At 41.0% G+C, this 25,765-nt stretch overlaps 1 protein-coding gene across 3 annotated transcripts in view; it reads left to right on the top strand.

The window, feature by feature from the left end:
- SLC10A7 (solute carrier family 10 member 7) overlaps window positions 1–19,517 on the top strand; it is a 151,188-nt gene extending 131,671 nt beyond the window's left edge. Inside the window, exons 11-13 of one of the 3 annotated variants that reach the window (XM_051619086.1) lie at window positions 12,436–12,581; window positions 15,766–15,804; window positions 19,462–19,517. In XM_051619086.1, coding sequence (XP_051475046.1) covers window positions 12,436–12,581; window positions 15,766–15,804; window positions 19,462–19,503 — 227 coding nt within the window. In that variant the 3' untranslated portion in view covers window positions 19,504–19,517. Of the gene's footprint in view, window positions 1–12,435; window positions 12,582–15,765; window positions 18,453–19,461 lie in introns of those variants that run through there. The other 2 variants (XM_051619087.1, XM_051619088.1) reach the window with 2 other exon arrangements.
- The last annotated feature ends 6,248 nt before the right edge of the window (window positions 19,518–25,765 follow it).

Here is a 25,765-nt window from a genome sequence, read left to right as displayed (position 1 = left end):
GGAGCTGAGGTTTTGCTTCATCTGTTTTTTTTCCTATACCCAAACTCTGTGAAAATGCTGTACTAACCGAGCGCAGATGCTTTTTATCGCGTGGTGATAATCAGCTCTCTCTTCAAGAGAGAAAAATGCTAAAATGTTCTAACTTGTGTCAAGATAAAAGGTAGATATTTTTTATTTTTAAAAGGGAGGCATCTCTTAATTCTATAATAGAGAATAAGATGGTAACATTGGATGTGTTGCCCTGAGTGAGTATTCAGGCTATACTCTGTGGCATTTTTTAAATGTGTTTTTTCTCTGCTCCTGGCAGAGAATTGTCCTCTAAGGCAATTATTCATCTAGGTACTAACTGACTAGCTATCAATGTCTCAATAGTTTCTTTGACTAGGTCTAGAAAATAATCTTGGTTATTTAATCTCTGAAAGTTTTAAAGAGTAAGATTTCTGATACTGTCTCTTTTCCTTTCAAAATTTTCCTATGAGCTTTGAGCAGGAGGCATTACTGCTGGCATCATGTCATGGTTCTTGGTGTTATTAGCAGTTGAACTTGATATTTTCTTACTTGTTAAAAACTTCTTAGTTTCACTTTTTCCCCGGGTGTCCAGTAGAGTGATGTAAGTGAAAATTATCTGGCTGATCCTCTGCCTAGAATTAGTGGGTGCTGATCCTTGGGGCAGAAGGGAAGCTGGAGGAAGGACTATGCTAAAAAGAATGAGTGTCTTGTGGAGGCCATGTCTGGGCAAATATGTACCTCTCACTACTACCAGAGAGTTAGAAACATTTCTGCTTCTGAGATCCCAGAGGGTTTACTGGATGCTAGAACCTTTAGTGAGTTTTGATATTGTCGTTCTTTGGGTAAAAATGAAAAGTTTTTCTCATCTCCTCAGTCTTCACCCAGCATTTGCGTGAAAGAATCAGTAAGTGATTTGCTAGGCTTTTTCCTCTGCTCTGTGACTCCCCTTCTCTTTTTCCTCTCTCTGTCTCTGGAAAATAAGACTGAGGGATATGTGCTACATGAGATGACAGCGGGGAGAGCAGAAGCACCTAGATCCACTGCACTTTTCTCATGTCAGCATCTTTTTTTGCAGCCTAAAATGAGGGCGGGTGGATTGTCTTTTCTAGCTCAGCAATCTTCTAGGACCAACATTTGTTTCTTACCAAATAATACTATCAGTCAGGTTGTTACCATGTAATTGGCAAGTCTTCTTTCTCAGTAGATCCCAAATAATGCTCAGGAAATGCTGCTATTTCCAGTATGGCTGCCATATCAGAATATTAGCAAAACCAAATATAGACTGAAGTCTTATGCAGTTGGGAATTTATGAATGTTTTCTGCTTGAACAGACAAATCCACCTGAGGTGAGATGCCATTTTGCCTTTGTAAGTGTTTCTGTAATACTATGGCCAAGACTTACTTGAAGGGGCCATCTCCACAAGACGTCAAACTGACAGTTTTGAGTAGGCTGTGGTTGCTGGATTAGTCTGTGCTTGAGCATCTCTTTTATTTTGCCTTGCTACTCATATACATGGCTGGGCAGTCATCCCATTTGTCTCCTTCAGACCAGAGCATCCCTAGGGGTTGTACTTTCAGGAGGGGAATGTGCTGGTAGGCCAATCTGAAACTAGGAAATGTCCAGTGACATGTAGTGACTTTTGGACACAGAGTACCTGATACTGCCTTGGCTTTTAATCACAAGATTCACTATATAGCATGTCTAATCTATTTTCCTCAATTTTGCCCCCTATGTGATTCTAGAAAGGAAAATACTAGCATAAATTAGGGAATTTCCTTTCCTTTCTGACCTGAAACACACATTTCTTTGATTATTCTTAGAATGTGGCAAGAAATTCTGCACCAGCTCCCAGGGCTTCCTTTTCATCTGTATCCTCTGCCAGTAGTAGGTTTTTTATTAATATTTAGAAAGTTTGCCTCCAGCAGTACTAAAATGTGCATCAGAGGACAACAGTTGTTTACTGTGTTTGAACTGAAGAATCTCACCCAGGAGATCTCATTCACTTGAAGTTTACATCTCTCAATCTCGACTTGCAGAAAGAGATCGATGAATAACAATTGTCATTTCAGAGTTGCACCTCTCCAATTATTTATTTGATTGTGTGTCTTCCCAGATGTACATGTAATTGTATCAGACACTAAAAACCAGATTGCAGGTTTTTAATGACAGCAAGCTCATATTTCTTTATAATAAAAAATAAAAATAAACACACACATCCATTTGTAAAATGATGACACAGGAGCCCTCCCTCCCCACCTAAACCAGTTAAAGGTAATTTATCTACTTAAAGAAACTACATTATATTCAGCAGATAGCTGACAGGCGACCCTTGGGAAGACCCATGTTTGGACATGACTCAAGATTATTTTTTTTTTTACCTCAAGCTGGCAGAGGCTACAAGTGTCGCCCATACTAAAGCTGGCGAGTATTGAAGATGATGTTGAATCTCCCTGAGAGAGTTGCATCTACATTTGCTGCTCTCCGTGCAGCTTCTGGCAACGAGTCTGAGCTGCTTACTCCAGACACTTCTAAAATAGTGGGTACAAGGATGCAAAAAATCAACAGTAGCAACAAATTTAGAAATCTCCTGTTACAGGATGGTCTTAGGAATCTGGAAGAGGGTTCCTCCTCTAAAAGCTGCCATGACCACTGCAAGCACATAACCCTAATCCATTGAGTTTTAGAACAGGAAATAGTATCCCTCAGGATTTCTAGGTAGTGAGCTGTTTTCTCAAAATGCCTTTCCAAATGACTGGAGCATGAAAGCTCTTCTGGCCTCATATCTTCTTTTCCTGACCACAGAAATCAGATGAAGAGAGAATTAGGAAAATTTATGCTAGTATTCCTAAAAAATACTGGTTTTCTTTATGAAAAGAACTGTTTTCTTGTTTTACCATTTATAATGAATTTGTGTATCATGTTTTCCTTTGCATCAAGGCTGCAGGATAAAAAAAGCTTTCAAAAATCTAATTAAAAGATAGTATGAAACACTTTGGAGCATAATCCTTTCCTGCTTGTTTACAAATATAATAAGAGCAAATATATAAAACATTTTTATAATGGCCTTTAAAATAATATGTTCAAATAAAATCCATATAATCCAGACTTTAATGTTGAGAAATCTTAGCATCAGCTGTATGTAGGGAAGGGCAGTAATGTTCAAGGAAATCAAATCTCAGGTTTGTGTTTTTAGGACACTTTTTCGATCTCTGTCCAGAATTCCATTCATCAGTAGGTCTGCCCTATTAAAACTTAAAAAAAAAAAGTGTTGGCTACAAGAACTAATAAAGAAGGGAAGGAAGTGTTTAAATTCAATGTATTTAAACTTCATAGCTTAGATGTTGCTAGTGAATTACAAGGAAGAATTTACCTTGTGCCATCAGTATGAAAAGTGAACTAATATCTAAGCCATAAAAAAAAGGATTGAAGTGTGAGGATCAGTTTACAGTGTTGCTGTGCCCACATTGTGGTGCCAAATTAAGGATAAATCATATTCAAAATATTACTTTGGTCATATGGTGGTCCAATTAATTCTTGAGTTCCCTGTTAACTAATTACTACTGCCGTGTTGTCAGACAGGTGGAGGTGTTTGGAGTCTAAGGCACTAGTCTTCAGTTGTTGGTGTTAAATGTTTCATTGTTAGCAGCTGGTAAGTTTGCCTATGTTGTTCATTGCACATCACTTCCAATCTGAATGCACCCACTGAAAACCCAGAAATAGACAAACTGTACTTTGTTTCCCTTCCTCTAGCTTTTACATTTTTATTTACTTAAAAATTTGATAATATCAAGATGTGCTGTCTCCTAATAACTGTACTTGCATTACACTTAAATTACGGATTTCTATGATGGGTATAGTGAGGCAGTTACATGAAGTTACAGTCTCCTTCTCTGGAGATTTTCAAGACTCATCTGGATACCTTTCTGAGTGGTCTGCCCTAGTAAGGGTTTTTTTTGGTCCTGCTCTGGCAGGCTGGTTTGGACTCAATGATCTTCAGAGGGTCCCTTCCAACCCCTAATATTCTGTGATTCTGTGATTCAGTACTGAGCCTTCTCAATAATTCTGGACCCCAAAAAGTAAATTATTTAATGTAATCATAGAATGGTTTGAGTTGGTCAGGGACGCCTCCCACTAGATCAGGTTGTCAGGGCCCCATCCAACCTGCTCTTGAACACTTCCAGGGATGGGGCTTCCACAACATCCCTGGGCAACCTGTGCCAGTGTCTCACCACCCTCACGCTAAAGAATTTATTCCGAATGTCTAAACCTAAATCTACCCTCTTCCAGTTTTGATCTTTTCCCCCTTGTCCTTTCGCTACAAGGCCTTGGAAAAAGCCTCTTCAAGTACTGGAAGGCCACTATAAGGTCTCTCCAGAGCCTTCTCTTCTCCAGGCTGAACAACCCCAGCTCTCTCAGCCTGTCCTTGTAGGCGAGGTGCTCCTAATGCGAGGCCTTGTTGAATATCCTGGTATATCTTTGTTCTTTCCCAAGGAGCCGGATAACAGTGAAAATTTTTTTGAAGATGTGGGTCCCTGCAGACCTCCAAACAAAACTAGCATAGCCCTGCATTCTACAGTTTTCCTCTGCAGCTCTTCCAGACTCCCTTAATGTCTCACCAGTCCCTTGGAGAACCTCCCTGTCAGATGTCTGTTTTTCCCACTTTGTGAGCCTGTTTTTTGCTTTCTGTTACAAGTATCACTGACCTGAAATATGAAAACATACTGAAAAAAAAAAAAGTCTTTTTTCCCTGAAAATATTTTAAAGACAAGTCTTCATACAGCATATGTGGGGGCAGAAAGGCAAGGGGAATGTAGTCTCAACTGCTACATATGTTGCAGACCCCCCTCCCCCCCAGTCAGTAGCTAAGTGTCATATCACCTGGACGTAGTTGGGGTTGTGCTGATGGATGATCTCTTTATACCTACTGGCAAAAGTCAGATCTCCATGGTAACGCTAGGCTTTGTCACCATGGTGCAAACAACCATTGTACCACTGTAAACCATTGTCTAGCCACTGTGGAGGGACTCTTATCTTGATGCTACTGTTTCCTTCTGGACTAAAGACTAGCAAAATTTGTCTGTTACTTTTCTCAGCCTTGATTGTGGCAAGCAGGACCAGGGAGGTGATCGTCCCTCTGTACTCAGCATTGGTGAGGCCACACCTCAAGGTGTCCAGTTTTGGGTACCTCAATACAAGAAGGACATCAAGGTGTGGGAGCGTGTCCAAAGAAGGGCAACAGAGCTGGTGAAGGGCCTAGAGAACAAATCTTATGAGTAGTGTCTGAGGGAACTGGGGCTGTTTAGTCTGAAGAAAAGGAGGCTGAGGAGAGACCTCATAGGCCTCTACAAGTACCTGAAAGGATGTTGTAAAGAGGTAGGTGCTGGTCTCTTCTCAAAAGTAACTGGTGATAGATTAAGAGGAAATGGCCTCAAGCTGCACCAGGGGAGGTTTAGACCTGACATTAGGAAGAACTTTTTCACTGAAGGGGTTGTCAGACATTGGAACATGCTGCCCAGGGAGGTGGTTGAGTCACCATCCCTGAATATGTTTAAAAGTCATCTAGATGTGGTGCTTGGGAATATGGCTTAGTGCTGGACTTGGTAGAGTAGGGTTAATAGTTGGACTTGATGATCTTTAAGGTCTTTTCTAACCTAAGTGATTCTGTGTGATTCTTTTGCAGAGTACAAAATGACTGTAAGGTCTAGGATCTCTTGTTTAGGGCTAAGAGCACAATAAATCTCAGAGTTGCAGCTTCAGTGGGGCTGGAAAAGGACTTCCAAATTTTCCTCTGAGGAATTTTTCACCTGGGGAAGAGCTTGGCTGCCTGTTTTAGGCAGTAATCTGTTTTCCCTCCAATGTAATGTGATTTCATCTTACATCGGAAGGTGCTGCCTTCATGTGAAATGGGAACACTCAGTAGCAAGGGAATATTTGTATTGTTGTGGGTTGTCAGATACCACTTAGTGGTTCCTGTCCCTGAAAGAAACTGGTCCTGAAGGAAGAGCATTTAACTTGAGTTCAGTGCACACTTTGGAGAGGGCATGGATATAGGAAAATGAATCCTTAAGCAGTTAATTTGTAAAAAGCATCTTCTTCCATTGTGATCTCAATAGGTCATAACAGTGACTGAACAGGGGCAAGAACCATCTTCTGTCCCTTTGCCCAGGATAGGCATAGTCTATAAATTTCTGTCTCCTCAAAACTAACCACAGCAATGTGATTTGCCTGGGAAGAAACAGGGAAAGAGATTCACAGCATCTTGCCATTCTGCTTCTGCATGAACAACCTTTTTCTAATCTTCTAAACTGGATTTTGCCCAGAGCTCACCATCCCTTCCCATCATGCTGTCACTGGGCTACTTGCAATACTATTCTGAAAGTTGGTGGTAAAATTTCAGGTGCTCATTTGGCACTGTATTTGCAGTGATAAGCTCAGAAACCCCCCCCTCTGGCAGCTTAGGGGATTTTAATGCAATATATGCCCCTCCTTAGAGGCTTTTTCTCAGTTTGAAAGAAAAAAAAAAAAAAAGCTACTTGACCTACTAATGTTCCCTTCACATCAACCCTTGAGAGGATCCTTCGGAAAGAGAGTAACATGGAGATTGTCAGAGAAGCAATGTCATACACTTGATGCGTTTTGTATATTGCACTTGAAGATCATGGCAATTCTGAAATCCATAGATAAGTAGAAGGGATAATTGAAAATCCAGAGGCTCAGGCTTTTCTTCAAAGTATTTCCAATGCCTCTTTGCAAAGAGTTCTTTGGCATTCTGATTCCTGAATGCCTGGTGGTTCCATAGCTCTAGAGGTTACCTCTTTGTTTTGCCCCAAACCTCTTTTCCTAAGAAGAAATGCTGCACCATTTTGTGATTTGGAATGTGGTTCAGTAATGTGAGCAATAAAGTTTTAGGATAAATTGTTTGTTGTTAGGACACTGAAGGGGAAAACCTATACAGTAAAGTATGTAAGTAGAGCATCTAGCAATAATTCTGCTTTGGGTGTGAGAGATAATGGCCTATGTTTCAGTGGCAATAAAATGTTCTGTTATCTGAACCCATTGCAACGTGATAGAAAACAGCAAATGATAAAACAATGCTTTGAGGAGAGCTTACACATTCAGTGAGCATAAAATAAACATATTAAAATAGAAAAAAAAAAAACCCACCCTGGTTTCCAGTACTTACTGCTTTATCACTTCCATCATGGGTATAGGATAAAAGAAAACTCTTACTTGCTTGTTAGAAGAAGAAAGCTCCTACTTGAAGTTCTTACTTGGCAGATGTCAGTTGAAAGCTCTGCTATGGAATATGCTGCAATGTCAAACTCTGTTGGGTAATTTTAGACGAATGTGTCATGTGTGACATGGAAATATGGCATGCTGTACATTAGTGATTTCCCAAGTGTTTGGATCAGGTAGTAATGTGCTGAGAAAGTGCTCTTTATCTCTCCACACTGTGTACTTGTATAGCAGTGGGGAAAGGCTTTTGGTAGAAATTACTTTAGTCAGAAAAAGAATCCATTTACAATATGTGCCTTCTAACATCTTTCAGACAATGCATTGTATTAAAGAGGCATTTTTTGATTAATGTTTTATAAACATTTTTCAGCATGACAGCTTAAAGTCCCTGTAAAATTGTAAATGCGTGCATAGTGCTCACTTCCATAAAGTCAAATGCCATCTCATAAAGTCTAGTTGGATCCTGTCAGTGACAGTGACACAGAATCAGTACCTTGGAGCATTAAAATTAATTTGGTTCATTTATATTACTGCAGCGATAGCTAGATGAAAAGAGTCCTATATTTAAATTCTCTTAAAGATACCTTCAAATCTTTTAGGATTTTTTTATTATTACTATTTTACAGTTAACTAAATGTAGTGAAGTGCAGCATAATATTTTCATGGGCCTTTTAAGAAGGTGAGTACAAAATGTGAAAGTATCAAAGGGGAAGGGAGAGGATGTTGGAGGTTATACTGGGTGCAAATCTGGAGAAAAGATAAATAACTTTTAGTTGTGCAGGCTACTAGAGAAACAGTGGCCTTTGATGAGGGTTGGATAAACCACAGCCTTGGAGCCAAATTGGAATACTCTGGAGCAGTGGAGAGCAAACAGGGCTCTTGTATAGCAGACTTGCTTCTCCCTCTTCCTTGTTGAAGGTCATGGATAAACAGCTTTTCTCTTGCTAGCTCTTCCTCAGGTTTCCAAAGTTGTTCTGTGAAATGGGCTGAGTGAGGACACGAACAGGAAGAAAAATGAAATGTTCTCCATATCACAGGCTTAACTCACTTCTCTGAGTTGCAGTGAGACTGTGATTTTAGTGCCCGCTGCACTTACTGGACCTTAGAGATTTTAGTGAAAGTACCCAAAATGTACACTTCTGTAAGGGAGAGAATTGAAGGTTTTGGGAAGCAAAAAACAAGCAGGCTAAAAGCACAGGAGTGGAGGAGGAAAACGCAAGAAGGGAGAAAATACAGGAAAAAAAAAAAAAAAAAAAAAAGCCTCTGAATGCTGAAGCCAAAAAGCAAGGAGGAAGATGGCAACACAGGGGCACACTGGTAGGATAAACATGGCCAAACAAAGGAGAAGAGGGCAATTCAGGGTTAAAAGCTGGAAACAGACTGATCTTGGTTGGACGGGGTATCTGGGGGATGATATCAGTGGTTCCTCCCTTCTGCTACAGCTCTTTTTAGGATCAGGCAAGGTGTTTTCTCACTCAGCTGAGTGCCACGTTTCCTCTTTCTTTGGAGAAGGATGGGATACAACCTTAACTTGTACTTGTCACAGTGTTTGGTCAGCTCTGATGCAGGAGTTGGGTGTGCTTTCATGAAATAAGGCTGTTGAAATTATTTTTGGCAACTCAGCAGCTCATTACACCTCTACTTTGAGCAAAGCTGTTCCAGTTGGTACCAAAGCACAGAGAAGCACTTTGTCATTCAGCTTTTGTGATATGGAGTGAGTGAGAGTTTTTGGCAGAGGAGTTGAACCTAGCTGCTGGTATCCTGTAGCTTCATAAACTCCAAAAACATGAATGGTTGTTTGTGGCATGAGCCTTCAGACCATGACAGTATTCTTAAAATTTAACAAGTGTTCCTCCTCCAGTGTCAATCAAGGTGAAGATCCTTAGAAGTCAGTCCAATTAACCTGAAATGCAGTTAAGCATGATTAATAGCTCTATGAAAACAAAGCAAAAACCAGGCATTATTCTTTTTATGTGTGAAAGCAGACTTAATGCTCCAGAGGGCAAATAAATACCCTAGTAATACTGGGAGGTGGGGGGAGGAAGGAGCTGCTGTGTACTTTGAGGAAACTTAAAACTAAGGTAGCAGTCTGGGTTTTAATATATGTGATTTGATCCTGAGCAAAAATGTACTTATCTTAAACTTAGTGTAGCTGTCATACTCCATCAGCACTGGAAGGAATATGCTGTGAAAGATGAGGAGTGGACAACCCAAAATAAAGATAACCATATCCATTTTGCTTAATACCTTCATGCCTTGCTATCTTTCTGTAAGATTTAAACTCATCTCACCTTATTAGTGTTGTTATAGATGCATTTTTTTCTTCCTTTGGCTGGGACTTGGTTTTCCTTTTGGGGTTTTGGTTTTTTCCAAGTGTTTTAGATAGATAGATATATTTTAAAAATACTTTTTGTTTTTAAGAGTGGGAAAAGTAACTATTAAAATATTTTTTTCCTAACTCTGCATTTGCTAGAGTTTTATGTATTTGGAAAACATTAGCAGTCTTACTAATGCTTGCAGTTACTATGCATTGCTACGAAAAAGTTCAGACATTTTAAAAAAGAAATAAAACCCCCATGCCACTTTGTTTAGCTTTGTGGTAATATTACTGACAGATGCATTTGTGACTCTAGTTTGTGGATCTTTTGTCATGAAATGTTTTCTGAGAGAGCTGTGTACTGGCAAGTTTGGAATTATAAAGGTCAGTGTGAAACAAAGCAACACGGCTTTTTCTTTCCATTGAACTAATGCTTACCTGCAAAAATTATTAGTGTTTCTTCTTTTCACCAGGTAGGTTTTTTCCTGGTAAATAACAGGAACTTTAATTGCACATTAGTAGCTTACAGGAACTTACTGTTGTGACAAGTATTTAAACCAGCTGTGAATTAAGAACCTCTTTCCACCCAGTAATCTAATTATATTGTCACACTAATTATAGTATTTTGTATTTATATTTCACAACTTTAATTTTCTTTTCCTAGTTTACTAATATAACTTTCCTCTAGACAATTTACCTTTTAAGCTAGAATTTCTCATTTTTTCTTTCAGAAAGTGTACAATAATTTAAAGCATGTCTCAGTTACTTTGGATCCATTCTGTTCATGTCTCTGCTCTTAGTTTTCTGTGTGATCTTAGGCTAGTCATTTTAGTGTTCTCTGATTCTCCGTAGGAGTCCTGTTCAGCTTACTAAGGTGTTTTTGGATCTATGCATGAAATTGCACTACTAAAACATCAGGTACTGTCTTCGGAACATAAATATAGCATGTTCATAGTCTGGGACTCTAGCTTGCCTTTTTTTTTTTTTTGTGGTTAGAGAAAAGAAAAGGGCCCACAAGCATCAAGTTGAGAGTCGGAAACAGGCAATAAAACCTGCATCTGTTCACAAAACCAGTATGATGGGCATTTGAAGTACGTTGCACTCCTTAATATAATACAAATGCCCATTTAATTTCTATCCAAATACTACTTATTCACAAGCCCCAGAAATTAGTGCTAATAATAAGCATTATTAGCTAATAAGCTAATAATAATCACACTTATTGTGTGATAGGTCCATTATGTTGTTGTGAAGGAAGTAATAATATTGAAATTAAGCATGCAAGCTTTTATTTATTTGACTTAATTTTTCCCTGGAAATAGTCACGTAAGTAAAGGCTACTACTAGTCTGGGAATGAGATTGTTAGTAGTGTAATTTGATAAAACTAATGAAAATAATTACAAGAAATGGTGCAGTGGAAGCATGATGAACATATCAGCAAGCCTAGACATGTGTCAGCAATAGTGGGGCACTGGTATTATTCAGGAAATAAGCTGTTTCCTCACATAGGGAAGAGGCAGCTTTTATTAAGGGAAACCTGAAATGGTGTTGAGAATGGGAATTTATCCAAGACACAGAGAAAAGTTTATGTAAACATGGCAACCTTGGCCGACCTGAAACTTTGACTAATGGGGGAATGAAGGGCATGTGGCACAAAGCTCTGCTTTGTGTTATTGCTAAGAAAGGAGACACACAGATGCGTTCTGTGGAGGCTGTGTGTAGTCTGCTTTGCTGCAAGGCTGGTGCTGGCAGAAGATTCCCAGAATGACATTTAAGATGAGGGAGAAAATAAGGTATGTTCTTGTAGGCTCCTGAGGAATTGCAGCTGCTCTTGTTGGCAACTGTGCAAAAGTCTGGTTAAGCAATACAGAGATGGTTGCAAGTTTTGCCCATACCTATGCTTTGTTGAGGATGGTAGCAAAGTTCCAAGATTTAAACAGATAATTTTGAACACTAACATGTTCAAAATAAACATAATCAGTGTAATTACTGCTAAACTGAATAAAATATAATTTTCCCTATTGCATCATCAAGTGGGAAGATTATGCATGGAGATGTCTAATAGAATTAGCACTGTTGAGTGCAAATTTAGGCTCTTAGGAAAAATGGCCAATCTCTAGTTTTTAACAGTCACCTCTTCTAGTATCTGGCAACTTCTGTACTCCAGCTGCTCCCTAACTCTTCATAGGCATAACCACTTCATATTGCTCTCTCAGTTCACTAAACCTTTTCTCTCTGGTGCTGTCTCTCTTCTGAAACATGCAGATAGGGCAAAGAGTTTTGTTCTCTAACACATGAGCATTCACCTGCAGACTACTTGACTCTCTACCTTGACTGCATGAGTCAGTCAAAGCAGGGGAGGCTGTTTGGGTACTCACCAACTGGCAGGGAGTACACCAGGAATGCAACCCTCCTCCACTGGTGAGCGGACTGAAGAAAGGTTAGAAGCAGGAGTTGTGCAGGCTGGATGGAGGACAATCATGAAAACAAGAAACAGCACAGTGAGAGGAAGTAATACAGTAAATAAGCAGTAGAGAGGTATGCTCAGCAACCAAACAGTCATGCTATGGAAGAACATAATTTTTATCAAGTCTTCAGCAGGAGTTTGACAGTTATTAGCATAATTAGAAAAGATCTTTTATGGCATTCCCCTACTTGTTCCTTTCTGCCACAGACCTTCCTCTGCCATGTATTTTTTTTTTTTTGTTCACTAGTTTCTTTGTGTTGATATTTTCTTTATAGAAAACTCAGAGTCTTCATTTCTTTTGAGTTTCTTTTGGGGTGAAAAGTCAATGCAACAAAAAATGCTTTGCTTTTCTTTGGAGCTCAAAGTCTGAGGTGAGAGTCTGTCTCCTGTTTTTCTGCCTGCAGGGATTCCAATGCTGAAGATAGTATTTGCGGGTTATGAGCACCTGTCCTTAATTTCCATCCCCTTACTCATCTATCATCCTGCTCAGATTCTTCTTGGCAGTCTGTTGGTACCAACAATAAAATCTTGGATGGTTTCTAGGCAAAAGGTAAGAATTTCTGGTTTTGATTTATAATCAAAAGTGTGCTGTGGGACAAAAAATACCTAACCACATCTTAAACTCCTCAGATTCCTCCTTGGATATGCCATGGTAGGGATTTTTCTGTGTCTTTACTTCCTTTCTGACCTTGGTGGTCACAGTGTTTTCAAATTAAAAATGTTGAACTTTATCCCCCTTGATTCTGAAAAGGTTCAAGTCTTAAAATTAGACCTCAACAGGTAGTTCAAATTATTAATTCATTCAGATCATTAATTCAGATTATGCCCAATAGGAATGTCTTTAGCTAATATAATCACAGCTTTGGATCTCCCTTGTGGAGAAGAGGCAAAGATTTGTCCACTGGCATGGGAGCTCGGGAAATCAAGTAAAATGAGGGAACTTTCTGAATTTAATCGAAGCAGGATGAAAACTTTTAATTTTATTATTTTTTTTCTTCTTGGGTCACCCTTTACAATAACAGGAGTCTGATGCATCCCATTTCATGCCAAAATTATGACATGGGATAGCTTGTAGAATTATAGACTATAACCTAGAGGGTTTTGCATTGACATCACTGATTAAAACTATGCTTATTTGAGTACAAATTGAAACTATTGGCATCTGACAGCCATTCTGTGATGTATATGGAATGATTGCAGTGTTTTTAGTCAGGTTCTCAGAACAGCAGTAACCAACTCAGAAAGCTAGTCCATGCAACTGATTTTAATGCTGTATTTCATGTTCTGAGATGACAGGGGTCAAGAAGCTGTGGCAACTGAGGCAGTCTTTGACAGCCATTTTAAGTGAAGGTTCAGATCTACAGAGGGAAACCCAGCCCAACCAGTACCCTGCATCCTCCACTTGTGTTTCCACTTTTCAGCAAAACCCAACAGGCTGCCATTTTACTAGCTTCACTCCACTAAAGTCACCTTCCTAACTTGGAACACTAACATTTGCCAAAGCAGTGATTTTTATGTGGCTCCTCTTTTGGTTATGTGAATTGTAATGGAGGAAGACTCAATCTGCAGGAACTGAGTCCAGAAATCAGCCTGTATTAAGATACACTTACCCTAGCATCTGAAAATGGAAATTGGAGAATCATGTAATTTCTCCATCAGTCTGAAAGTCTGGGGTTTGTTTTTTCATTTGTTTGTTGGTCAGAAATTATCAGCAGGTAATGTGTAAAGGTTGTATAAAGAAAATTCCATGCTATTCCTGCAGAAAGATACAGTTGACATTACTGGTGATAGAATGGTCCTGGCAATGCTAGCTTCTCTTCGGCATCTAACTGATCTCTGCTGCCAAGACCAGGAAGGGGGCTGGAGCTCCTCCAGACCTCCCTGATCCTGAGGGGCTGTGATGGCCTTTAGGGCCTGCTGTCAGTTGCTGCAAGTTAACACAGCTTTTAAACAGGGCATTAGAAAAGTCAACAAGTACTGTAGAGATTTACGGTTCACCAGCATTAGTTTCTTATTCATTAAGCATCAAATTAATCTCCTGTGCTAATCAGACTGTAATGCTACTGTAGAACCACCTTGGGGGATTGTTGTTCTGTTGCAGCAGTTTCTTCAGTTGGTCTTCTGTATTATTCACAAATGTTATTTTAATTACTCTTTGAAAAAAATCAATGAGGTTGGGTCTGGTACAGTTGCAGTAAGTATAATAGAAGTGAATGTTTTGACTGGATAATGGTCTTCTGCTTTGAAAATAAACATGTCATCATCACCCTTGATGTTTATTTTCTATAAACACCTTGGCTTCATTTTGGCATCTCTCTTGCAGAGGGAGACGGTTATCCAGTCACAGTACTCAACTGTAGTGACATTCTTACTTAATTATGATAGTACATGTGATCTGGTTGTATGAAATTGAATTTAAATATTTAGAGGTTCATCTACTCTAAGGTATTTCTAGTTTGTAAATATGGCAGCAGAATCTGCCAAACTACAAAGTTAAAAAATTGTTTCCCCAAACAAATATGGAATGCTGTCTCTCTCCAAAGTCTCTCGCTGAATAATACCCAAAAGACTTATCTCAAACTGCTAGATTTAACAATAGTTAAACGCTGGTGTTTCTGAAAGCTGGTGTTTCTGAGGGGAATATAGCCTATTTATTTTTAAAGGTTTGGACTTTTTTAAGGGTTTACATTTGTGCTGGAGTGTTTTTCAAGCAGTGCTTACAAGCTATAAATGCACAATATTAAAGGTTAATATCTACAATAAGAAGACCCATCAGACATCTCTCAGACTGAAAATTGCTTGTTTCACCAACCCTCTAGAAATCATAGGTCTCTCACTCAGCAGGCAAATGCCAGTCTGTCAGGGCACTTCCCTCAAAAGGCTAATGAAAACAGAGGTTCCAAGTTTCAGGACTTTGCAAATGTCACTAATTGCCCTCTTACTCAGACCAATTCAGCCCACACAAGAAAGCATCGAGCTTTGTTCTTGCAGAGCACACCAACAGGCATCCTTCACAGTGTCTACAGTAGTAGAGGAAAACCAAACACCTTTTAAGCCTGTCGGATTTGCCTCCTAAGTTAGAGAGGTGGCTTCCTGCCAAGCTAGAAGCATGATCTCCTATCATTTGAGTGAGACTTCTGTCACACTCTGAATAAATAGTTCAGCTACCATAGTTTGCCAGTCCTGTGGGGAACACAGATTTGGACCCTGCCATCAAATAAAGGCATGTGGCTTTTCATTCCCCCCCCCCATAAAAGCAGACTAGAGCTACAAAGACATAAGGTGTCCCCTGGCATAAGATAACCTCTGGACTGATAGACTTTGGCTTATTCTTCCATTTTCTCAGAAAGGAAAGTGTAAGGATTTTTTTTCACAATCTTTCCCTAAGTAGGTCAGAAGCTCTTGTGTCTGTGCCACAACTGGTTTCCTGAGTGGAGTCCCAACAGTTGCTTTCTAAAAGACATCCAAGACCTGCATCTCTCAGTGGCATTGCAACCATATTCCTTGTGGTTCCTCTGTTAAGGCTTTCGGTATGAGGAGCTGGGATGGGCCATCAGAGATAAAAAGATAATCATGAAACCCAGAGTGGTTTGTCAGCTCTGTGCTGACACCTCACTCAGCCTTGCAGAAGTACATGCACCGTTTGTTGCCCCTTATAAATAAAAATCCTGTCTTGTGCTGGCGGCTGTGTTTTAAGAATATAGAAAAGTGACTGGTTTTTTTACTGTTCACAGGCACTGAAGTTAACCAGGCAGCCCAAAGCACCTGTGAAGGTATAATGATGGAGATGGCCTGCATCGCAGTGAATGTATATATGTACTATACTGTACACACAGACAATTGAGACAACTGGGTATTTGTGAATGTTACTTCAGTACATATTTTATTTTTATATATATATATCTTAAAAAGATACCCATTAAGTGCCTTACAGATGCATTTTTGGCAAATTGTTTCCAGAAGCCACTTTGTTGGTTGCTGCAAGAGGTTGTACAGTATTTTGGAGTCCTTTAGTTTTTATTTTTCTAACAGTGAATGGTCATGACAGCAGCTGTTTCTTCCATTAGCCCTGCTTTTAAAAACAGGGTGCAGCCGCTGTAAGTCTCTGTTTTGACCAGAAGCCTACCCCATTGCTGGCTTAACCTAGAGAAAAGCCTTCTAAAGGCAGTGGTTTTTTTGAGATTGACTTGAATTTCTGTGTGACTCCGTTACACTCCCTAGTCATATGACTGTGACATGCCTTCTTCTTCTGAGTTTGTGTATACTCAGCATGGGGCCATCTATTGGATAGGAGCTGAGAAGCATGAATTATTTGCATTTGTTGACACAGTTGTCTAGACATTCCTTCAAAGTTAATGGTTTCTCAAGAAAATTCTTTCAATTCCATTGTATGATATTGTGCCATTGTATATCTTAAATGCCTCATAAGCTTCTTCAAAGAAATGGTCTGGTGCTTGGGTTATGAGTGAAGTATTTGTGTTTGCAGCTAGAATATCTTTTATCATTTATCCCTGAAAAACACAATTTTTTGTTTTTCTTTTTTCATTTCCTTCCCCTGGTGCAATGCATGGAGATCAGCAGTGACAGAATTTAGGATGCTAATATTGAAACAGAGCCTTTACTGTAGTAAGCCAAGCTATGTTTTCTATATTGCTGCACTGGTAATGAATAATAGCTTGTGAGGGACAAGATAGGTGACAATTATTTTTTTTGCCAATTAAAAGGATCCTTATAGTAACAGAAATGCTATAGTAGCTAATTTGACAATCAGTCACAACTCTTTATAAAATGTTACTCTTTTTAATAAATCTATATAAAAAATTACAAATTACTATTTCTCAGCAGAGTGTTAAAGAGAAAGGACCACAGTCATATATTTAAACATATAGCCAGCACTACTGCTTCTCTGGGAGATTAAGATTTCAGAAGCATACTCTAGTCCCGACTCTGAGGTGTACCTGTTGGCAAAAAAATGTGCTGGCAATTGTGCATTAAAACACTGAAAGAAGTGAAAGAAATAGGTCAAACTGGGATCGATATAAATGCAGAAGTTTCATGTGTGTCATAGTTAACATCTCAGTTAATGGTGCAATGGAGTGCAGACACCTAGGAGCAGATCCTTATCAGATGTAAATTATCATTGCTCTGATAAGGCTATAACCATTTACACAAGCTGACAACAGGTATGTGAAATTCAAACCCTTTTGCTTTAGTGAACAAAAAAAATTGTGTTTGGTTTACCTAGTCAGTTATTCCTAGTTCATTATTCCTGTGAACTGCAGGAAAGTAATCTGGTACCAATCATTGGTGCTTTACCTGATAGTCAAGTCAGTGCAGAACTGGTCTGTTGCCATCTCTGTGAGAAATGACTGGGAGCTGACAGCATCATTGTGTTCAGAATTGTCATCAGCAATACAGCGACCATGTAACAAAGGTACGTGAAGTGGTAACATGCTCAACTCTTTCATTCCCTGGAGGGGGATAAAGCTCTGCACACTAAGCAGGTAGAAGGGCTGAGGGACACTGTCTACTGCCCGTGTTCCCCAGGGCTGTGCTCTCTTCTCACTGGCCAGTGATGCAAAGGGCAGTGGCTGTGATCTCAACAGTTCTGGTCAGCACATCCCTGGATGGCATAGTCAGATCCACACACAGGCCAACCTGTGCGGTCATTGGAGAGAGCGGCATGTGTGTTCTTGGACCAAATTGAAGGTTCCCCTTCCTTAAGCACACTAACCGGTAACTGGCTCCCTATGGGAACAAATTCCTCTGTCTGGGCTTAAAAACCTTGCTTGCAGCAGACAGTCCAGGCCCAGGACAGTTTATTTTTGCTCAGTGTCCAAAAACCTGAATTTCCAGAGTATATACAGACTTAATCCCAATCCCACTGACATCAGGGACTCTTGGTTGGTTTTGAATGGCAAAGCAACAGGCTCAGAAAGTGGGTTAGCTTTTTTTAAATATATAGGAAAAGTTCAAGCGTTCAGTAACTTAACTGTGATTGTGTCAATGCTAAATAGTCAGAACACTGCAAGTACCCTTACTGAGCTACCTCTACGTACTGAATCTCTGACTTTCAGTACATCCAACAATTGGCTTAGATTCCACTGAACACATCCTTTTTTTCTTTGTTACATTTTTTCTTCATTTAAGAATATTTAAAACTGTTTTAAGGTGGAGTTTTGTTAGAGCCTTTACAAAGTCCTTGTTGATTGTTTGGGGCAGCCTAAATATTATGTATGAGTGTTGGAGGTGTTGGTCTAAAGGGAATATAAAGCAAAACTGAAATACATATTTTAAATCTGTACTTAATGAAATTTAATCATGCATATCAATTCTGTTATGTTTAAAAGACTGTTAAAATGTTTGCTTTATGACTTCTTAATATGCCTGTCTTTAATAAACAGAATGGTTTTTAATTTGATTTTGTTAATAGGAAAACAAGATAAAATTACTTATCCTCTAGGTCAACTTTTTACCTCTGTTACCTGTTTTGTTCTTTTGTGGCTAAGCTTTTGAATTGTTTGCTTATTCTGAAAAAAAAAAAAAAAAAAAAAAAAAGATTGTGGACTGCACAGAAATATTTTATTACTAAACTTGGGGGAAGAAAATCTTCAGGATACTGCAGTTATTAAAAAATATAAAAAATTCTCGCAAACTGAAAACTAATTTATAGAACTCCACAGTTTTTCAGTAGAGGGTTAGAACAGTTCTCAAGCTTTTTGACTTCTTGGCTTTAAATTTAAACTGAGAGAAATCTGGTATTGAAAATACTCAGGCAAAACTGATGGCAAAGGAGAACTTTGCCCACGTTAAAACATAAGGTTTTTCTTGATCATCAACACTTCTTATCTTTTGCATATCTGTAACCTCATCTGATGACTGTGGTACAAAAACACCCAAATAAAAAGAGAGCACTATGGAGTTCATAGGGAATCTTAGCACATTGTTTTGCTACTTAAACATTTTATTTCTCTTTCTGTGCACTAAATTGCGAAGCTTTTGATGACCCCAGTAGTAGGTCTTAGATAAGCCATTCTTTCTGTAGTTAAAATCAAAATTGGGGTTGTGTTTTGTTTTGTTTTTAAGAGATCCTTTAGATGATGACAGAAAAGGCAGTCTCAGCAGCAGCTGTGCAGTTGTGCTTGTTCACAGAGCAAAAGGAGAGTAATCCAGCAGCTTGGTTTTGCAGAAGTCCCTTACATTATTCTGGCAGTCAGGAAAAGAGAAGGTGATAGTTTTATTTGTGTAAGGTTTTCTGTGGAAATATCTTGACAGCAGGAGGTTAGAAGGCAAGATGAAATACTGTGTGTTTGCAAGTACATTTATTTATGTGCAAGTGCATACGTGCATAAGAGATGAGCAGGTATATATGTAGAAATCACTAGAAAGGACTAAGTCCCTGATACACTTTTTTTTTTTTTTTTTGCAAGACTGCATATGGAGAAAGAGGTACTTTTTTGATGTTATTCTGATTAAAAATGAAATTTCAGACATTTAATTGTGTTTTGTATTGAATCATAATCCCATACAGAACCTTTACAGCAGACAATTGCAGCATTGTATTTGTAAACTGTAGACTATTTTGCACTTAAACAGATGTTGATGCATTTGGGAATTACAACACAGTAAAGGGCTAAATCATAGTTTTTCCATTTTGTTATAATCCAAATGCATTTATATTACTATTATTATAAAGTGCCAGAAACACATACAGTCCCTTACAAGCACGTTAAATAGACAACAGACTAAATTCAGCCTTGGTTACACTTGCACATCTCCAGTGAAAGGGCTGTTAAGCTGCAGAGCAGTCTCCCTAGGGAAGCTGTTTGAAAAGCCCTGACATTGTTCTAACAAAGCTTGGTGATTATGTAGCGCATGAGGTGAGTAAATGAGTATATTACTTTAGATTTGATAGCTTGCTCTTTTCAGCATCTAACAAACCATGTCTCTTTCTTCCCTCTTTCCATGGGTGGCCCAGATTTCCCAGACCAAAACTGCAGCATCAGTGTATTAATGGCAGAGAATGGAGGTTGTCCCCTCTTTGCCATTTTCTTGCTCAAACCACATTATCACTTGTGATCATTAGACTGTGACTTCCTTGAGGAGGCATTTGGAATTAAATTCTTTGAAGTTTTTTGTGTATGATTCCTGTAAAATTCGCATTCAACAGTAAACACCTTGCAGGATGGTAAGTAATCTTCTGGAGTAGCAAAGACAAGGACTATCCAAAGGCTTTAGATGTGCAGGACTAGAGAAAGCAATGCCAGGAAATGCAGGTGCAAAGCACTGCTGCAGGCAGGTCTGCTTCATGCTGGCATCTAGAGTTGTAGCAGAGGTCATGAAAGCAGCCTCTAAATTGTTCTCTTGCCAGAAAGGTGGAGAGTGAGATCTTCAGTGAGAAGTGAAATTAAATTTGTTAGAGATTAAAAGGACAAGAGAGATGTGTTGGAAGCAATTGGTGCCAGTGAGGCCTCTCGGCGGCTCCGCTAAGCAAATTGCAGTCTCAGTGGAATATCAGCTTCTCAGTCCATCAGATTGCAGTAATCAAGTCTGGAGCTGATGGGAGCATGAGTCACCACTTAATTTTCTCATCAGCAGAGGCCAAGTTTTCAAAATATTTTTAGATGCATTTCCACAGAGATTTCTGCCAGCAAGTGACCTAGAGAGTGACAAGAAAATGAGCAATAGCTGCTGTTGGATCAGGCTGTGCTCCCTGTCACCTATCCTGCTTGACTGCAGGTTTGGGCAGGGAGGGCAGGTAGCTTTTGGCACTGCTATGCAGAAAAAAAGCCCCACTGAGTTGATCCCAACACCTGGATTTGTTAAGTAATAGCATAACCTGTTAATTCTGAGGCTATCTGATAGGTTCAAATCAAGTCTGACTCTGTGTTGTAAGCCCAGGCCAGAAGCAGGTGGGAGATTAGAAAAGGACTGTGATCCCTGCACAGACAGCCGATTCCCAGCAGCGGCAGCACTCAGAGAGGGCTGGGCACCCCCCAGAGATCCCGTACTGGTGTGTATTGTCCACTCTTTACCTGTCTTCAAAGTTGCCACCTGGCACTACCATTTTTCACCTAGTGAAGAAGAAGAAAAGCCTCCTGGGACGGCATCCTCTGTGGGTGGGCTCCATCTCATGTAATTGTAAGAAAATCAAAGGCTTGCAGATGTTAGCATGCTGATGATAGCTCATCTCTGTAAGAGAAAACATACTATTATGGTCAGTTTTCTTATTAAACAGTTCCAAATTGGAAAGGAAATCAGCTCTCTTAAAAGGGAAGGAAAATGGGCTGCCTCGAAGGAAAGACTATTTAATTGATAGGATTTAAAAAATTACGGAGGTCATGCAAGACCTGGCCTTTTGCCAGAAGAACTGCAGGAAATAAAATTTGAGAGTCCCAAGACAATAATTTCTATTGACAAAAGCTTTTGCAATTCTGTGCAATTCTGATCTGTTTCTTTGTGTTGTGACTGCAGTCCTTCCCCATCAGTGTCTTTTGTTTTGCTGCACAGCCCATACCCAAGATACTACAAAATTCTACCTTATTTCCTGGTGCCCTCTTCTTGTCAACAGTGTTTGATGAAACAAGTGATAAAATGTCTTTTTTTCCCTTATTTGCAAGCTAAATTCTCACAGACACTTTTTCTTTTTTTAACTTCTCACAGTGAGTTGTCCCTAAATGAACCTGTTGGTGTCATCACCGAGATGATGCTTTCATCTGCTTGGAGAGCTTCCCTTAAGATGCTCTCTCCTTAGTGACAGTATCCCATAGCAGCGTGACAGGATAGCTGTGACCGAGAAACCGGGGCAGCTTTCCAAGATGCTGCTTGGGGAAGTGGAAGGCGGCTTTTGTGCTGATACTTAAGAACTTTACCCATGCAAATTAAGGTTCTCAACCTCATTAAAGCTCGCAGCTCCCCTGGATGGAAACGCCCACATGCATGTGGGCCTGCAGCTCACCGCTGGATCCTTTGTCGTTGCTGTTGGTCCTTTGGGCAATCCCATATTGCTGCCTGGTATGTTTTGCTGAGTTCTCCAACAAATTCTCGTATGTTCTCTTTCAAAATGTTGCTTTAAATTTCAGCAGGACCTCAGTCTTTTTCTTAATAAAAATAACAAAGTCTTTTTTCAGGGAAATATTTTAGATCACTCTTTGTCTGAAAAGTGAACTGCATTTTCCAAACAGTGCCTCAGGACTGAAAAAGATGCATGTACAGTATTTGGCTCATGCACTTACTCTACCCCTTCCCCAAAACACACACAGTCTTTCAGGTAACTCACAGCGGGTTGCCTAAAGCCCCCTTTAGAAAGCCCCTACGAGGTGTGTTTAGGTTCAATTCCCTGATAAATAAAAGATATCCCAGAGGCATAATAGTGTACTAAAAATAAGAGGATGACACAATTTCAGTCAGCTAATATGATAACTCTGTTTGATGCAGCTCACGGAGTGTTAATGTGGGAAGCCTGTATCTTTTCAGCTTGGCTGTCTGTGAGCATTGTGCATGGATCTCTCCCCGAGCCAGAGCCAAATCCCAGAGCCGCACGGGAGCGGCACTTCCCTGGGGCGCCAGGGTTTTTCCACCCTGTGCTCACAAACTCCCCTCTTTCTGGCCCCAACAAATGTAAAAACATTGCTGAGTTGTGATACGTGAGGTTTTGTGTGAGCCAGGGGAACAGAGTGGAAGCGCCGCAGTCGGTGGAGCCTGACTTTTCCCGTGTTTCCCATCAGGTAACACGTCTTCCTGCCGCGTAAGGCCCGCGTCTCACCTCTCCGGCTGTGAGGGGCATGAAGAGCTGGTCATAGCTGTACCATCACGTGTCAGTGTTCCCAAATAATCTCATTTAAAGTATCTGTCAGGACATTGTTTAAAAAACAGGAAAGCTCAAATCTTGCTGGTACCAGGTTTTTTTGCAAGATTTTTAGGTGGGGTTTTTGTTACGGTTTGGTTTTTTTTTTAAGGTGCGCTGTATGTAGAAAAACTTATCCATGTGCAACAGGATGTTTATTAAAACATTATCTTCTATGTTCTATTTTTTTTTACATGTATTTAAGAATGTATTTTGCTTGTCCAGCTCTTTCAACAGCAAACTCTCTCTGCTGGTTCACCGTTTGAATTTTTAGCTTTGTTGCATACAGAAATATGCTCCAGTGTATTGCAAGCAGCAGCTTTCTATGTTTAAAAAATAAAACTAGTGAGAAATTTCAGTGTTTTTCAATACTAGTGAAAATAAAATTTAGTTAGATGGCATAGTGGTATTCTTTGACTAGCTGCTGCTTGGAATGTGCTTGACATTTTTTTTCCCCAAGTCCCAGTTTAGGTGTTTATTGTCTTAGCAACAAAATGTTTGCTCTGAACAATCCCAGAATCACTTTACATTAGCAGAAGTAAAAGAGTATTTATGGTCAATAATTCAGCTGTTATAACAGTAAGGAAAAAGGATTCCTTTTTAAAATTTGCTGCCGGATTCTGGTTTCAAGGATGCTGAGTAAGGTAAGTAATGTTCTTTTGATTAACAGTCAAGCCTTCCGTGATTTTTGTTTAAAGAAGACTTTATTAAGCTTTTTTCTTGAATTAATCTTTTTTGTTCTGTTTGGAACAGAATTCCATCTGAAGGAAACTCTCAATGACTTTTTAGCCTACATTAAATTCCCCCTGACAAACAGATGGGAATTATTATTAATTTGCTCCAGAAAGAACTAATGGGCTTTGCCAAATAAATCATGCAGATCGCCAAGTGTGCTATTCATCTCTTCTGCATATTGCTGCTTAAAAATCACGATAGTTGTCCTTTAAAAGGCAAAGGTCACATCAGTTCTTTGACTTGAAGTGATAAATCGGGACTGAGGGTTGTCTTGGGCCTTATTTTCTTTTTCCGTTCGCAGTTCAGAAAATGACGGAGAGCTGGTGAGCCTGGGCTCCTGGCTTCAGGCATCTGTTTATTTCAGCTCGCGCGGTGGTCTCTGCATCCTCCGCTCTCTTGGGGATCTTCCAGCTCAGCCAAGCTTGGAGACGCGGGCGCGTTCCTGGGGCCTGGGCCCCTGCCCTGCCCCAAGCGACAGGGAAGCCTGGGGAAGCCAGCGCCCCGCGCCCTTCCCCCCCGCCGGGGGCTCCGGCGCTCTGACCCAGGCGGAGCCGTGCCCGGGGGCCCGGGACCCCTGCCCTGCCCTGCCCTGCGCTGCCGGGCCCCGAGGTGGCGGCGCACGGGACAGCCGCGCTCCTCAGCCCGCGCCGAGGGGACGGGCGGGACGGGCGCTCCCGGGCGCACGCGGGTCCGCCCGGGAAAGGGGCCGGTGGCGGGGCCGGGCCGGGGCAGGCTGCGGGAGGCGGGCGCCGTGCGGGGCAAGGCTGCCCCCCGGCGGCGGCGCGGGGCAGCGCGGCTGCTGCGGCGCGTCCCCTGGGTTGCGCGCTTGGGCGCGGGAGGCGTTTCCGGCCGGCTCGGCGCTGCGGCGGGAGGGGCCGCCGGGCGGGTGGGGGGGGCGGCGGGGGCTGTGCTGACCCCGTCTGTGGCTGAGTGCTCGTTCCGTCCCCAGACCGGCAGCAGCCGGGGTGGCTGAGGCTGGAGTTCGAGTAAGAGGTTGCGGGTGACTCTGCTGGGGGGTGTTCGTGCTACGTGAGGTGCTGGGAGCTACGGGTGACACCACTTGAGCGAGTTAAATGTTTTTCCACTTCGGGCTGTGTGTTTGCATAGAAAAGGTGAGCAAGTCTTCTGCCTTTCCATCTCCACCACAGCCTGATGTCCTTGGTGCCTGCCGCCGCTTCCCAGAGATGGACAGCGAGGCTGATCTTTGGCTTGCCCGTGAAATGGCAACACATTTTCTCAACAACAAATTATACTTTGACATTAGAAGGTGGCAATCTGTAACGGATATTGCAATCTGAAGATTCAAAGAGACTATCTGTGATCTTTGTCCTCAGCTGAGTAAGCCGGAGTCGCTCTTCCCTCCTACACGTTATTTGATTGTGGTACATAACCTTGGGATGTACTAATAATCATTAGTCAGAGCTGATACATCCTTTATGGGCCTGCCCTCCTCAGAAAGGGAGACATTCTCAAGAACAGCAGTAAATCAGTCAAACGTGCACTTAAATATACAGTAAAATGTGGTTTGAGACACGAGCCTTCATACATCATATAACAAAATGCTTTATTGAGGGAGTCACACGTGCTAATGAGGAAAGAGGGCTGCTGCAACGAGACCCAAGAAGGGGAAACAATCTGGTGGCAGGAAGGAGCCAGGATAGATTCTTGCGCAGCTCGTGATCTGAGGGCAGTCATGATTCCCCGGGTCCTTCTCTGCCCTCTGGCAGGTGATGTGGTGCCTCCGAGGAGCTGGCATGAGAGGGAAGGGAGAGGAAAGGAAGGGAGCCCTGCAGGGCTGCCCAGCCACCACGGGTTTCAGACTGAGCCTTGAGACTGTGGCAGAGGTAGCAGAGGGGGTACAGCTTGCCAGGAGGAGTGAGGGGGCTCTTCTGCTGTTCACCAGCTGGGTGGGCTGGGTCGCTGTCTTGCCCTTAGTTTTTGCTGGTGAGCAGCTGTCTTTTTGTAGCTGAATGTTGCTGAAATTGTTTGAGCATCTCCACATCTTTTTACAGGCATTTAATTTAAATCAAAATTAGCAAATACATGCATCTGCACCTCCTGCTTTTGCCAAGGGCAGACCCTCAGGGGTGAGAGAGACGACGAATCCTCACCCCTCAGCAAGGCAACCCAGGCTTCATCTCTCTCCCTGTGCT

Source organism: Apus apus, chromosome 4, assembly GCF_020740795.1.
Source record: "Apus apus isolate bApuApu2 chromosome 4, bApuApu2.pri.cur, whole genome shotgun sequence".
NCBI classification, from domain to species: domain Eukaryota; kingdom Metazoa; phylum Chordata; class Aves; order Apodiformes; family Apodidae; genus Apus; species Apus apus.
The sequence above is the reverse complement of the archived record's forward strand: the minus strand, read 5'-3'. Positions and strand labels throughout refer to the sequence as shown.